General features: G+C 46.7%; 1 protein-coding gene across 1 annotated transcript in view; it reads right to left on the reverse strand.

Annotated features, from left to right (window-relative positions):
- The window catches only part of LOC138566777 (cytochrome P450 2G1-like), a 772,909-nt gene that overhangs the window by 64,262 nt on the left and 692,636 nt on the right, over nt 1-16,011 (reverse strand). Inside the window, exon 8 of the mRNA XM_069644428.1 lies at nt 12,973-13,114. Within this exon, the coding sequence (XP_069500529.1) occupies nt 12,973-13,114 (142 nt within the window). The remainder of the gene's footprint in view (nt 1-12,972; nt 13,115-16,011) is intronic.

Genomic DNA, 16,011 nt, shown 5'->3' on the forward strand with positions numbered 1-16,011 from the left:
TGCAGACCCCCACACTTGCACTCTGATGCACTACATGTACTCCCACCCTTGCATATCCACGTGTACACTGTTTGCCTTCTGGAGGCCACTGTGTCCCTGCAGCACATGTTCTGTGACCAATTATGGATCCTGTACATGCCTAATTTGCTTTTTGATGTGGTCTGTCGCTTAGATGTGATGCTCAGGGTGTTCATCATACACAATGGCTGTTCACTGTGCTGTGCGCTGAGCAGTGTGTTGCAGGAGTAGGACACAGCACACAGAAGCTGCAGTGTTGATTTTGCAATGCACAATGTGCATGTAGACAGGCATTCATTGTTATGTTACGTCTACAACTGTAACGCTCACCTGATTCCCGTAGAGGCGCCGGTCTTGACTGGGCGTATACCGTATCTTCAAAGGTGATGTGTAACACACGGCTGGCTCTTTGGGCTTGACCTCTGTGCACTGTATGTCTGGCTCGAAGGGTAAGATGTCTTAGGTAAGTGAACGCCATGCTCTCCATCTGCCTCGAGGCAGGGTGCTGTAACCAGTTTCTTCACTGGATAAGGGGAGCAGGCCTCTTGACTTCAGAGGACTGCTGTCCGTCGTTTACTGCACGAACGGTAAGTTTCGAGTAATTCTAATGTCTTTAAAGTCTTTAGTAATGATGTCTCTTGTTTTGCAGGGTTCCGGCGATGGCGGATGGCGGGCTGAAGTGAGTTGAAGATGGAGCCCGTGTGATGAATAGAAGCGCCTGAAAGCACGTAAGTAAGCGCTTGTTGCCTGCTTCACGATGCGCTCTAACTGTCTTTTTATTTTGCAGGTACAAGTTCGGGGCGGCTGCAGGGTGCCGGAATACCCACTGGGTTAGATGTGGAAAGGAGTAATGGCACGTGAGTATTAAAGTTCCCCAATGTCTTTAAACGCACCTTGTTTTGTCTTTCAGATGCGGGATGCAGCCCCGAAGGCCTCCGGAGCGTGCAAAGAGTTGGTAAGCTTTTGTCTTTCAGATGCCGGAATGCAGTGTGAAGACCTCCGGAGCGCACGAAGAGTAGGTAAGCCTTTGTCTTTCAGATGCTGGAATGCAGCGCGAGGCGTTGGTGACAGCCGATGGACCAGGTAAGTGAAGAGCTGTCACTGAAGACCGTAATGCTAACCTGTTCTTTCTTGTCTTTATAGGCGTTGCTGAAGACTGGATTCAGAATGGTAAGCCTTTTTCCTTAGGCCCAGGATCAGATGCAGAAGACACGATGAGCGTTCTGCTGCTGAGGATGCAGAATAATGCAAAGCAAGATTCATCCATCGGGTGTGGTTTAAATAGCCTCCTGTAGTGCTTAGGTGTCTCCTTCCACAGCCACGCCTAAGAAAAGAGTTCCTGCTTTCCAGAAGAGTTCCAGTGTTCTGAATCTAGGGAGTGGCTCCTGCCCCACCCAACAGGAAAAGTAGTTCCAAACAGAAGAGGATCAGAGACTCAACTGGCGGGCAAGTAAGCAGCATGGTCTGCTGGAGGTAAGTCCACCCAAGCATTATGAGCCCGGCGCTTCCAGCGCTGGGACTGGGCATATTTATGAGCCTGGTGCCACTGGCGCCAGGACTGGGTCCAAAAGGTCCCAATTGGGACTGATTGGCACTCGGAACCTGGGTTATGGATCTGCTTCCAACGGAGTTGGGAAAACCCTGACCTTTTGGAAGCAGAGATCATGACAGTACCCCCCCTCAAGGCCCCTCCCAAACCGGGCTTCTCCGGGGGTTTTGGCTTGTCAGGAAATGTTCGGTGAAATCTTTTGATTAGGCGAGGAGCGTGGACATATTCAGCAGGTTCCCAGGATCTCTCTTGGGGGCCGTAGCCTTTCCAGTCAATTAGGTAGAATAGTTTAGATTTGGAGATCTTGGAGTCCAGAATGCTTTTGACTTCAAACTCGATTTCTCCATCAACTAGGATAGGTTTTGGAGATTTGGTTAGTCGGGTTTGAGGTTGCACGGGTTTTAATAGAGAGACGTGGAAGACCGGATGCATCTTCATGTGCGGGGGCAAGTCCAACTTGACTGCTACTGGGTTTACTATGGTAGTGATGGAATAGGGACCAAGGTATCTTGGGTTGAATGTGCGTGGCCCTTTTAGAGGTAGATATTTGGTGGATAACCAGACTTGATCCCCTACTTGATATTGAGGGGCTTCCTTCCGATGTTGATCTGCTCCTTTCTTGTATTGTTCTTTAGCCCTTTGAAGGTGAGAAACAGCTTCCTTAAAGGCTTGGGTGATTGTAGAATGCAGGTAGTCTACTGCTGGTGTTTCAAGATCTTGGAGGGGATCCAACTCCGAGGTTCGAGGGTGACTGCCGTACAAAAGAAAAAACGGGTTTTCCCAGTTCCCGAATGGACAGAGTTATTGTAGGCATATTCGGCTATCCAAAGGATGTCTTTCCAAGTTTTTTCAGTTTGTTGCAGCATGCAGCGTAAATACTGTTCCATAGTTTGATTGGTCCTCTCGGTTTGTCCGTCGGTCTGAGGGTGGTGACTGGTCGATAGTCTCACATCAATTTGAGCCGACCAACAGCAACTTCGCCAAAAATGAGAAATAAATTGACTACCTCGATCCGAAATTAGAACTGAAGGAAAACCGTGCAGTCGGACGATGTTTTCGAGAAATTCTCGGGCCAGAGTTGCTGCTGTTGGCAAGCCTTTGAGCGGAATGAAATGCGCCATCTTGGAGAATAAGTCCACGATTACTAGAATCGTATTGTATCCGGAGCATGGAGGTAGATCGGTGATGAAGTCCATAGAAAGCGTATGCCAAGGGCGAGGTGGGATGTCAATAGGGCGTAAGAGGCCTGCTGGTCTTTCCTTTTGACTCTTGTTTTGGGCGCATACTCCACAGGACATTATAAAGTCTCTGATATCTTTTTTCCAAGACGGCCACCAGAAGTAGCGCTTGATCTTTTCTGAGGTCTTGGCTATACCGGGATGTCCTTCCATTAAAGAATCGTGATAACAAGAGATTACTTTTTTCTGTAAATCTGTACTGGGTAGGTATAATCGTTCTTGGAAATACAATAAGTTGTCCTTTACTGCAAAGTCCTTTCCCTGCAGATGCCAATTCTGTATGTCTGCTGGAGTTACAAGTTGCCTGGCTTTATCCTTAACTTCCTCTATGGATTCTGTGGCGATTACACCCAGAATTCTTTGTTCGGGAATGATTGGTACAGGTTTAGGGTTGATCAAGTGTTCTTCCACTCCCATCCGAGAAAGGGCATCAGCTTTACCGTTTTTTGTACCAGGTCGATAGGTAATTATGAAGTCAAACTCGGCAAAGAATAATGCCCAACGGAGTTGTCTAGAGGATTGGGCTTTTGCGGTTTTCAAATATTGCAGGTTTCGGTGATCCGTAATCACAGTAAGGGTGTGTCGGGCCCCCAGCAGATAATGCCGCCAAGCCTTAAAGGCAGACTTGATAGCCAGAAGTTCCTTGTCAGTAATCGTGTAATTGATTTCAGGAGGCGAGAATTTGCGGGACCAAAATGCCACGGGATGCAACTGATTGGTTACCGGGTCCTTTTGTGATAGAACTGCCCCCATGGCAAGGCTTGAAGCATCAGTTTCCACGATGTAGGGGAGTTCGGGGCGAGGGTGTTTTAAGATTGGTGCAGAGATAAATTTAGTCTTCAAATCCTGGAAAGCTTGTTCCGCCTCGGTAGACCATTCAAAACGTTTGTTTTTCTTTAACAAGGCAGTGATGGGCTGGACTATTCGAGAGAATTCGGGGATAAAACTGCGGTAAAAGTTAGCGAAGCCTAACATGCTTTGCACACCTTTTACGGAGGATGGTGATGGCCATTTGAGAACTGCATCGACCTTCTTTGAATCCATACGCACTCCGCCAGGTGATAATATGAATCCCAAGAATTCAACTTCAGTCACGTTGAAAACACATTTTTCCAACTTAGCGAAAAGTTTGTGTTGACGCAATCTTTCGAGGACCATTTTCACGTGTTTCCGATGTTCAGATTCCGATGAAGAATAAACGAGGATGTCGTCAATGTAAACAACAACACACACATCTATGAGCTCTCTGAGGACATCGTTCATAAAATATTGAAAGGCGGCCGGGGCATTTCAAAGTACGAAGGGCATGACCTGATATTCAAATAGCCCATATTTGGTGCGGAAGGCCGTCTTCCATTCATCGCCCTCTTTTACTCGTACCAAGTGGTAAGCTCCTCTAAGATCCAGCTTTGTATATATGCATGCTTTTCTGACTTGGTCCAGGAGTTCAGGGATCAAAGGTAACGGATATCTATTCTTAACGGTGATCTGATTCAGGGAGCGATAATCTATACAAGTTCTAAGGTCTCCTTCCTTTTTTGGAACGAAGAACAAAGCTGAAGAAGCAGGGGACTTGGAAGGACGAATAAACCCATTTGCCAGGTATTGATCCAGGTATTGTCGAAGGTGAAGGTTCTCAGGCTCGGTGAGGGCATAAATTCTACTACAAGGAGGAGTAGATCCAGGTATCAGGTCGATCTGGCAGTCATAAGACCTATGAGGAGGTAGAGAGTTAGCCTGATCCTTCCGGAAAACATCTTGGTATTCTAGGTATTCGGGAGGTAACTGGGGAGTCTCTGAAGAAATTGCTGCCAGTGCAACACCAGGTGGAGGGTGACAAGTAGAGACACATTCTGGAAACTGGACCGTTCTTGCTCGCCAATCGATCAGAGGATTGTGTTTCTCTAACCAAGGTATTCCTAGAATAATCTGAAACTGAGGGGCCTTGATCACATCGAACACGATCTTCTCATGGTGTCCATCTTGACTTACTAGCGTCACTTCTTGAGTGGTATGCGTTACTGGCCCTGAGGCTATCTCCGTACCATCCACCGTAGTAATGACGTCCTTTACAGCCTTGGGACAAAGAGTTAGATTCATCCTCAAAACCATTTCATGATCCACATAATTGCCGATGGCACCGCTGTCGACGTAAGCTTCAATTGCATGTAATCGATCCGGATTATCAGGGCTAATGAGGACCATAGGTATCACGAAATGCGAGGTCACGGAACTGGTTTTCACGCTCGGCAAGAGGACCTCTATTCTTGTCGGGCGAGGTCGTTTCCCTGCTCAGAGTTTGTAACTTTGGTAACTGCAGCTCCTACTGCCTTCTTGGCAGGCTTCACCGGACAGTCTCGAAGAAAGTGCCCTGAGTTTCCGCAATAGAGGCATAATTGCAACTGTTTTCTCCTTTCCCGCTCCTTTTGTGTTAGAGGACCTTTCAGACCCCCTTTTTGCATGGGTTCCCCGGAGTCTACTCCTTTGGAAGGAGTTGGCGGTTTGGAAAATACTCGAGCATCAAACTTGGAACGATCGGCCTTCCTGTTCTGCAGTCTGTGATCTATTTGAACGACTAAGTCTATATAGTCCGAACAATCTTGTGGGGGATTCACTACTTGGGCTAACACATCTTTGAGCTCTCCGCGTAGACCTCTATAAAACAGCGTAATCCTTTTGTCCTCAGGCCAGTGAGTTTCCACTATCAGTCTGTTGAAAGACGCAATATAAGCCAAAAGGTCTTGATTACCTTGTCGCAACGAAAGAAGCTCATTGTCCAAGGCCTGCCCCTGTGAATGTCTTGCGAACAGTTTTTCCATACTGAGCTGAAAAGCTTGAAAATCATGGAGGACCGGATCATCTTGATTTACTAGAGGGATCGACCAGTCTGCCGCATTGCCACTAAGGTACGAAAGCACGAAAGCTACTTTAGCTTGATCAGTTGGAAAGGCTGCTGGCCGGCATAAGAAATGCAACCGGCACTGATTGATGAATACTGCAAACCTCTTTGGGTCACCAGAAAATCGTTCGGGCGGAGCCAGAGGTACATTCCCAGGTAGGTTGATCTGCACTGGATTCATAGAGGATGTAGAAGGAAGATTTCCCCCAGATGCGGGTAACGGGGTCTGTCCGGCTTGTGACTGTAGCAATTGTCTAGCGAGATCATCTGTTCGCTCCTTGGAAATAATCAGTTCCCTTCTTAGAGCGTTCGTTTCCTGACGGGCTGCATGCACTTCTGCCCTTAGTTCCCCAAGTAACTGGGCTAGCTGGTCGGTATCCGAGGTTTCCATAGCGCCTGGACGGGAGTTTTGTGGTAGGCTTTGCGTTCTGTAACGCTCACCTGATTCCCGTAGAGGCGCCGGTCTTGACTGGGCGTATACCGTATCTTCAAAGGTGATGTGTAACACACGGCTGGCTCTTTGGGCTGGACCTCTGTGCACTGTATGTCTGGCTCGAAGGGTAAGATGTCTTAGGTAAGTGAACGCCGTGCTCTCCATCTGCCTCGAGGCAGGGTGCTGTAACCAGTTTCTTCACTGGATAAGGGGAGCAGGCCTCTTGACTTCAGAGGACTGCTGTCCGTCGTTTACTGCACGAACGGTAAGTTTCGAGTAATTCTAATGTCTTTAAAGTCTTTAGTAATGATGTCTCTTGTTTTGCAGGGTTCCGGCGATGGCGGATGGCGGGCTGAAGTGAGTTGAAGATGGAGCCCGTGTGATGAATAGAAGCGCCTGAAAGCACGTAAGTAAGCGCTTGTTGCCTGCTTCACGATGCGCTCTAACTGTCTTTTTATTTTGCAGGTACAAGTTCGGGGCGGCTGCAGGGTGCCGGAATACCCACTGGGTTAGATGTGGAAAGGAGTAATGGCACGTGAGTATTAAAGTTCCCCAATGTCTTTAAACGCACCTTGTTTTGTCTTTCAGATGCGGGATGCAGCGCCGAAGGCCTCCGGAGCGTGCAAAGAGTTGGTAAGCTTTTGTCTTTCAGATGCCGGAATGCAGTGTGAAGACCTCCGGAGCGCACGAAGAGTAGGTAAGCCTTTGTCTTTCAGATGCCGGAATGCAGCGCGAGGCGTTGGTGACAGCCGATGGACCAGGTAAGTGAAGAGCTGTCACTGAAGACCGTAATGCTAACCTGTTCTTTCTTGTCTTTATAGGCGTTGCTGAAGACTGGATTCAGAATGGTAAGCCTTTTTCCTTAGGCCCAGGATCAGATGCAGAAGACACGATGAGCGTTCTGCTGCTGAGGATGCAGAATAATGCAAAGCAAGATTCATCCATCGGGTGTGGTTTAAATAGCCTCCTGTAGTGCTTAGGTGTCTCCTTCCACAGCCACGCCTAAGAAAAGAGTTCCTGCTTTCCAGAAGAGTTCCAGTGTTCTGAATCTCGGGAGTGGCTCCTGCCCCACCCAACAGGAAAAGTAGTTCCAAACAGAAGAGGATCAGAGACTCAACTGGCAGGCAAGTAAGCAGCATGGTCTGCTGCAGGTAAGTCCACCCAAGCATTATGAGCCCGGCGCTTCCAGCGCTGGGACTGGGCATATTTATGAGCCTGGTGCCACTGGCGCCAGGACTGGGTCCAAAAGGTCCCAATTGGGACTGGTTGGCACTCGGAACCTGGGTTATGGATCTGCTTCCAAGGGAGTTGGGAAAACCCTGACCTTTTGGAAGCAGAGATCATGACAACAACTCTTGTAATTCATTTGAAAATGACTTATTTTGGGTGGGAGGTTGTTGGTCTGTCATTTCATCTGATTCCAGGTCAGGCATCATTGTCTGATGCCACTGTACATTTGGACATGGCAATGTGTACCTTATTGTTACTGTGTTGGTGTATGGGTATTGCTTGCCATGTCATGTTGTGGTTTGGGAGGATTTGGGTGACATAACAGTGATGGCCATGGCCTGTTTTGCAGGTGTGTGTGATGCACACCTTGCATGTCAGGGTCATCCGCTTCTCACAGCAACTAGCTGGTGGTAGATCTCTCTCTGCGGCAGGGTCCTCCCTCTGGAACAGCCTTCCTGCCTCACTTGAACTTGAGGGGAACCATCTCCGGTTCAGGAAGCACCTCAAGACCTTCCTCTTTGCTTCTGCTTTCTCTCTGCCTCTCCCTTGCGGAATTCTTCACTGGAACTGCACTGGATCTGCAACTGGGCCACTCTCACCGACCTCGGTCCCTGGCCCAGCCACTCTCCACTTGCACTGCCTCCCTGGCAACCCCTGCACTGCGGTACTGTCTCTCTATCCCTACACCCCCCCCTTCCCAGCACTTGTCTGCACTTACCTTTGCAGTTGCCACCAGCTGACCTATGTATTTGTTTTTTGGTCTACTTCCCCTGTACTGCACTCCCCCCCTCCCCTTCCCCTTGCACTTTTCCCTTCCCCCTACCCCTGCACTTGCACAATCTAAATGACACCTGGCCTAGTAGTACCGTTGTCTGTCTTCCCTTGTTCCCCCCTCCCTGCCTCATCGCACCTTGAAATACTTGTGTATAGGCCATATCATGTCATATGTCATATGTGTGCCTTTTGGTCACACAGGATAGCTTGTGTTTAAGCAGCTAGGGATGCAGACGATGTGGCACTTCCATGGCAACTATCTCAGGGTGGTAGGGTTGTGACAGTTGACTGTCTCTTTGTCATCATCGATTGTCACCTGGTATGTGCCAGGCCTGCGTGCACTCCGCAGGAGTGGGAGTTTAGGTGAAAAATGTGGCCACAAGCTGGGTCCGGGCTTCCTCGCCACGTGCCCTGTCCCCTCCCATGGGCAGCGGCTGCGCCTGTGGTTGAGGATGTGGGGGCACCACCATGTCCACCGGGACGCCCTGCCGTGTTGCAACATTGTGCAGGACACATGCTGCCACAATGATCCTGCACACAACTGGTGGTGCATAGAGTAGTTGCCCGCCAGAGCGGTCAAGGGAGCGGAAACGTGACTTGAGCACTCCGAAATGTGCGCTCCACTATGGCCCTGGTTGCAATATGGGCGGCGTTGTATCTTACCTGGGGTGGGGTGGTGGGGTTCCAGATTGGCGTCATCATGTGGTTGCTCAGAGGGTAGGCACTTCCTAGGTGGACGTAGGGCCACATGGGTGCAATCTATGGCACCGAGCACTTTGGGGAAGTGTGCCACCCTGAAAAAATCCAGGACAACGGCCTGCCTTTCTGCGGGTGTTCTGGGCATGTATATGTGCCTGCGGACTGTGGGGCGCGCTGTCATGATTGCCAGTACCTGGTGTAGGCAGCGTGACTGCGTGGCCTGTGAGACCGCCCCCACTATGGCAGTAGTCCGCTGAAATGACCCAGTGGCCAAAAAATGCAGAACATTGAGCACCTTCTCCAAGGGGCTCAATGCTTGGGAGCAAACGGTGGGGGATGTAAGGTCATCTTCCCACGCCCTGACCAGGTCTAGGATGATGTGGGGTGGAAACCTATACCTGCCATAGACCTGGTCGTCAGGCATCCCAAAAAGGGTTGTCCGTGGTGCGAAAATGCGTGCCCTGGCTATTCTCCTCCTCCTGCGGTGTCCCACGATCAGTGCTGCGACAAATGGGGCATTCATCGTAGCTGTATATATGTGTTTGTTGTTTGCGCGCACTTTTGTACTGTGCGCGGGGACGCTTCCGCCTGCCTTCGTGTGGCGGACGCGTTGACGCCTGTGTGCGTCTTTTGCCGTGCACGGGTTTCCCGTATTCGGATCCATGAATACGGGTTGTTCGCGTGCATGTGGGCGTTCCGTGTAGTTCCCTGCAGTACTTCCCCAGTTATGCCTTCTTTTTCACGCGTTGTTCCCCATTCCGCGTGTTACGCCCACTGTTCCGCCCACTTTGGTTGTGGGCGCCACGCTATGTGTGCTTTTGCTGTGCGCGTAGCGCACGCCGTGTATGCCTGCGTGTGCCATGGCTGGATTGGGCGCACGGACAGCGGGAAACACGTGCAGCGTCTTCCTTGAATCGCACACATGCGCGTGCGCTGCATTTCTCACACTTGCGCTCCCTTGCGCCTGCTTGCGCATGGATTTTCGGCGCACGTTTGTTCCATGAATCGGCCCCTTAATGTTTATCTGCAACATTTTAGGAATATCTTTTGGAAATATCATCTGCCCTTCCACACTTAAGCCGTTGATACACAGATTTATATAAAAACAACTGATCCAAAATTGAATTTTTCTCAATTAGAGGCGTCTCTTTGTGAGGTCAAGCAGAGGATGACCACTAACACACTCAAATTAAATCCCTACAAAACAGAGCTGATGTTACTGAGGCCAAAACAACTACTGATGAAGCCCCTCTCAACTGAAGCTGTTTGTGTTGCCCACTCCTTTTTTTTAGGAAGATTAAGAACCTGAGGGTAATTTGGTAGCCCAATCTCTCACCTACTGCTTAGATAAATGAAGTAGTTAAATCCGGTTTTTTTTCATATCCAATACTTACAAGTATTCTTTGTGACGTACCAGGAGACCAGCAAGCCACAGGGATGGAGCAAGGCTTGATTTCTAGTATTTAAATGTATTCAAAATCTTGCCTTAGTCTTTCTCAGGTCCAAGATGTTGCTCTACATCAAGCGTGATGCCTTCATTCTACATAAAAATACTTGCTGTCCATCCCTCAGAAATTGACGTGGTACTGCAGTGTGAGTGAGTATGTTTGTTTGGTGAGTGGTAGAATGTATAGTGTAGGGAGTGACTGTGAAGGGTATGGTTCAAAGTGAAAGGTGAGTGGTTTTGTAGAAGTAGTAGTGTTTAGGAGGGAGTAGTAGTGTGGTGGATCAACAAAGGGTGCAAGGAAGGTTTAAAAGGAATGAGAGACAACAAAGGGACAGGCAAGTAGAGGGAGGGGAGAAGAGAGGTGGGTGGAGTTGAAGGAGGAGGTACAGAGAACGCAAGGCAGAGGTGAGCATTGTGTGACATATTCAAGAACAAAGTTCGCACAATATCTGCAAGGCACATTGCCTTTCCCTGTAGAAGACAAATCGCTGGATAGAGTAGGGACAGTTTTGGGAATTCCTGAGGGAGTCTAGTTAGAAAAGGCACCTTGCCTTTAGGTCCCCACAACTAGTATAAGGCCGTGATTAGACAGTTGGGGTTAGCATTTGCTATCTACTTATCTGGTGCCAGGGACATCTGGTTTATGAAGTAATAAACATGTACCGTATTCAACTGCGCTTGTCCTATTGTAATCTCTTCAAAGTTATAGTATGGAGTCAGTCTGGATTCATTTGATGTTTAATTGACACAGACTGATAATACAATGAGTTCTTGAGTGTTAAGGTCTTCAAAACTTAAACAATGTGCACAAATTGTCACAGCCACAGCCAGCATGTGTTTCGACCACCGGTCCTTGTCAGGGCTAACAATTGGCATAAATCCCAAGTCTAATATGAGTGATGTTCAGTGCTTCTGTTGAATGGTCCTACATATTGCTTTTGTCCCTTGACGAGTGAAGTGTCTCCTATTGTTCTTCATACAGTTTATATGGTTTTAGTATTCAAAGATGAAAGAAGAATCTTTCTTGTATTTGAGGATAAACCCTTGAGATTTGAAATACAGAGTGTTCGGCAAGGAATCAATTGCACAGTGGAAGAGGTGTTTCTCAAGATGAGATAGAGAGGGAAGTCTGTATGGGCCCTTGAAAAAAAAACAAGTTAAACCTCTTGAACTGTGTCTTGAAGATTCCTGTGACACAAATCAGAATATGTGTCTTCACATTTTGAATGACTATGTTACCACTCTGGGAAAGAGAATGGACATGGCATGGGTTGACTGGATTTTGCACTCTCTGCACTTTTCAAATACAATCAACAATACACATGTTTTAGAACGCACTGAGCTCAAAGTGGCTGGAGGAATTTGATAGTCTATATTTGATTGTAACCAATTCATGAAAATGATTTAAACAAAGGGAAAATCGTGCAATCATAGATTGAGGATTTTCCTTTCCTGTATGCATTGTTTTAGATGAATGGTCTGTTTTAAACCTGATATCATTTCAAATAAATACATTCATTTATACATGCCTGCCAGCATTATCTATATGTTTTCCATAGAACGGGTAATTGATAGTTTTTTGGTGTGTTGTTTGTGTAGGAGTAACGTGTATATTCTTTAGGACCTTGCTTAGAAATTCCTTTTTTTTTTAATTTTATTTTTACATATGATGCACTCTAATTATCTGGAAACTTCAGATGCTGGCTCAAAGCTTTGAAAAGTATACATGCTTGTGATATAGAAGCGAAGGATGTACACTATTTGCTTTAAATCTGTTTTACCTTTATTAATGGAACATCTTTGAGGCAAGTCCTGGTGCAAAGAGCGGACATGTGCAGAGGAATTTTTTCCTCACCCATGTACTTCTCCTGGCTAGTTTACAAATTCATCACACACCCTGGGCTTCTTGTAATGATTCTTCTTGATCTGATCTTTTGGAACTTCAACTGCGACTGTTCAATGCTTAATGTGCTGTCCATAACATGCTGTATTTGAGCCTTTTCAAAGGTTATGCTTGTTTTCAATTATTTTGTATGTAGCCGAATACATTAATTTCTTATATTGCTATCAAAATGAAGTTGTGTCGATCCTTCTCCCTCTGTGGTGTTATAGACTGAAAGCAGATTGTGTTCCAAACGAAAGTAACCAGGCTATCTCATATTGATGGCTGGAAATGAGTGCATCAAGATGGGGATTGGCCATGCTTTTCTCTTGGTTGTGTAGACCTCCTCTTTTCCTGTTGTCTGTTCTATGTTCTTAGATCCCCACAGAGACACATGGATGTATTCGTGGTTGCTGCATCACTCACAATGTCTGATGACCTTTACTGTGCATCCTTCAGTAGGATCAACATATTGCCATTAACATTGGAGAACATCTAGATGAATTGCATGTCAACCCTCCGTTTTTAAAAGTAGGGCACACTCTATTGAGCAACAGTCGCCACATAACATCACATTTATTAGCATGACATGTCAGTTAAGCAGTCTAGCCTAATAATAATATATATGAGAATATTACATTGTTGTGAGGAAACAATACCTTCCTGCCATGTCAAGAAAACACGTACTGATACCTCATTGGTGACACACTGGGCAGTAAGTTACATGCAACAGAGTAGATGTCAGCTTGGAACAACACTCGTCCAATGCTAAATGAAATAACAGCTTCAGAATGGATACATACCAATTGAGAAGGGCATAAAAGCATCATTTTTCATGAAGTTCCCTTTGTCATCCAGAAAGTGTTCAGGGTTGAAGTTGTTTGGGTCACGAAAATATGTGGGATCTTTGTGTGCGGTGGTCAGCATTGGGAAGATATCTGTTCCCTTAAAAGCAAATACAGGCATATTAAAAAACAAACACTGAAACCATTTTCGTTGCAGCAGAGGATAACATTATTCTGATTTCAAGGTAGAAGGTTGTACACACCTAACATGTCCTTGATTACTCCACTGTTTATGTATTTCATTTTCTTGTACAAAAGAAGCAGAATAAAGAATGTCTTAAGCGATCCCAAATAATTGTTGAAGAATGTCATGGAACCACCTTTTAACTGTATTTTGTTTATATATATTAGGAAAAGGTAACTTGGTGAACTTCTATGTGAGAGGATGTGGATCTCTGGAGGACAGGGTAGGCCACCTGCTCTGTGATGCTACACACTGATGTGGTAAATTGTGGAACCCCTAGAGATCTCCAGTCCATTCATGGAGGTGACCCTAGATGTCAGGGCAACCAAGGGCAATCCAATATCCATATAATAGTTGTAAATATACAAAATATGGTCTGGGAGCCCCTCTACCAAGAACGAACACACCCAAATAACCTGTTCTCTGGGAAGGTGCCTACTCAGGCGGTTGTACAACCAAGTTTTAGCACACTGTGGGCCTCATTACGACCCTGGCGCTAAGGGATTACCGGTACCGGTAAGGGTACCCGTACCGGTAATCCCTTAGCGCCTGATTACGAGGTCCCTTTGCGGGTTGGGGAATTTAACGCCTTCTTTTTGCAGGCGTTAAAAACCAACCCGCAAAGGGACCTTGGTGCTAAGTACGGTGCCGCAATTTGCGGCACCATACTTAGCGCCTTCCCCATTTCCATTGAGCCCTATGGGGCAAAAATGGGAATGGGGAAGGGCCATGGCGGCATGGGGAATTACCGCCCCGCCAACCTCGGAATGGGGTGGTAATTCCCCATTCCGCCATGACGGAGTCGGTAAGTTACCGGCATGGACCATGGTGCTATTAGCACCATGGTCCAACGCCAGGATCGTAATGAGGGCCTGTATCTTTCACAGAGGATATATATGCTAGGCAATTCTCCTCTGATCTAGTGTACCAAGAGCAACCTCAGGCATGTGTTTCGGCATAGTCGGGCCTCATTAGTGAGGTGAAGCTGTGCCTCTCTAGACTGATATGCTAATGGATATTTCTCCTCTGTGAAGGGTGCAGTGAGCCAAAACGTGGTTGTAAACCGTCCTGAGTAGGAGGAATTCCATAGAACAGGGTATTTGACCCGTGTTCGTTCTCAGTAGAGGGGCTCCCCCACTCATATTTAATTTGTAATAGAGATAACCCAAGATCAATAGAAAAACAGGAGACTCAGAACATAGCCCCATGTTTAAAGGAGGAAATGACACCAATTAGAAACACCAGGGAGGTGTGTGCACACCACAACTTAACACTCTTTCATTCACAGTACAAAAATGTGTGGACTGCACATTTTGTCCATGAATTTACGAGTGAGGTACAGACTAAGCACCTTTGGGTGTCTTGAGCAGCATGCACTTGTGTATTCCGCTCGAAGCAAAGAGAGGAGAGCAGAATGCAGTGGGGCTCAGTTGTGAGCAAGGAACCACTGACAGACTTTTTTCCAAATCTTGAAAGTAACCAGAGAGTTCCCAGAGAGCCAGAAGCGAAGGATGTGATCGTCTTGAGACCACTTGTAACCAACATGACAGATGCCTCATTTAAAGCATCAGCTCATGGAGACATTGCAAATGACACACAGCTGATACATCGTGAATGTAGAAAGAGTCGTCATCTAATAGGAGGTACAGATAAAGATGGGAGAAGGTGGTACTGCTTAAACAGTACCAATCATGCACGTTGGCACTGGCAAGGAAGTTTACCCAGCATTCATGGAGCTAATTACATGTTTGCTGGTATCCCACCGGTCAGACCGGCGGGATACTGGCATACTTACCGTTCTCGTTGCCTTATATCCCGGTATTATCAGGACATTTCAGGTGCCTGTAAGGGCCGCTTTCCCCATTCCATGGAGTCCCAAAGGACTCCATGGATGGTAATACCAAAAATGCTTTGCCGGTGGGAGACTGATTTAGCTCCAGCAAATCAGTGAACCCCACTGGCAAACCTGTAGTTTGGCACTGTGGTAAAAGTGACTGTAATGTATTTACTGCCACTTCGATATTCCCATTTTTGGTCCAGTGTTACCATTAACATTAATAGATTTTGTAGTTAAATGCCACCTATACTATAAGCAGCAAAATGTGTCTGTACTGTTACAAAATATACTAGAGGATTACAAAATGTGTCTCGCACAAATAAAGGATATCTTTATTTAAAAAACGGTTGCCATCCCCTGCTTGTCCACTGACATATAATAGTGTAGGTTTAAAGTAAATCTCTATTTCATGTATCAAATTGATTCAACTGTTTCTAGCAACTTGGTAAAAATGTCTTTTTGTTCAGAGTTTAACTGGCCAACTAGTTGTTCTAAACTATGTTTTTGTTTACCATCTTGTTACATTGCAGCAACTACATACTGCTTTGCTAATTCTACATAATTTCATTATATCAGTTCTATTAGTGGTTCTATTGTATTGCATGTGAATTTGTTTTGAGTTCTTGAATATATGTTTCTGGTTATGTTTGGGATACCGCCCAACTTGTGACAGAGCCCCTAGGTCTCTTTTTCTCTGGCTAACTCCTGGCTGTCAGTAGTGTTTGCACTCTGGTGGTCCAGGTGGTTCCCTGAACACGCCTGGCATCTTCCTGTACTCAGGGAGATTGTCAAACTCTGTCCCCCCTGTCTCCATACTCTCCTCCAAACCTGGGTTGGAACTGGTGGCAGGGCTGCAACAATGACTTCTTCCAAACCCAGTGAACGGGTTCCAACCATCCTACGCTGAAATAGGATATTTGGAAATAGCACTGCCCACTCTCCCTCAGAAGAGTGTTCCACTGGGGAACAGCAGACT

Source organism: Ambystoma mexicanum, chromosome 2p, assembly GCF_040938575.1.
Source record: "Ambystoma mexicanum isolate Mex_15411 chromosome 2p, UKY_AmexF1_1, whole genome shotgun sequence".
In the NCBI taxonomy this organism is placed as follows: domain Eukaryota; kingdom Metazoa; phylum Chordata; class Amphibia; order Caudata; family Ambystomatidae; genus Ambystoma; species Ambystoma mexicanum.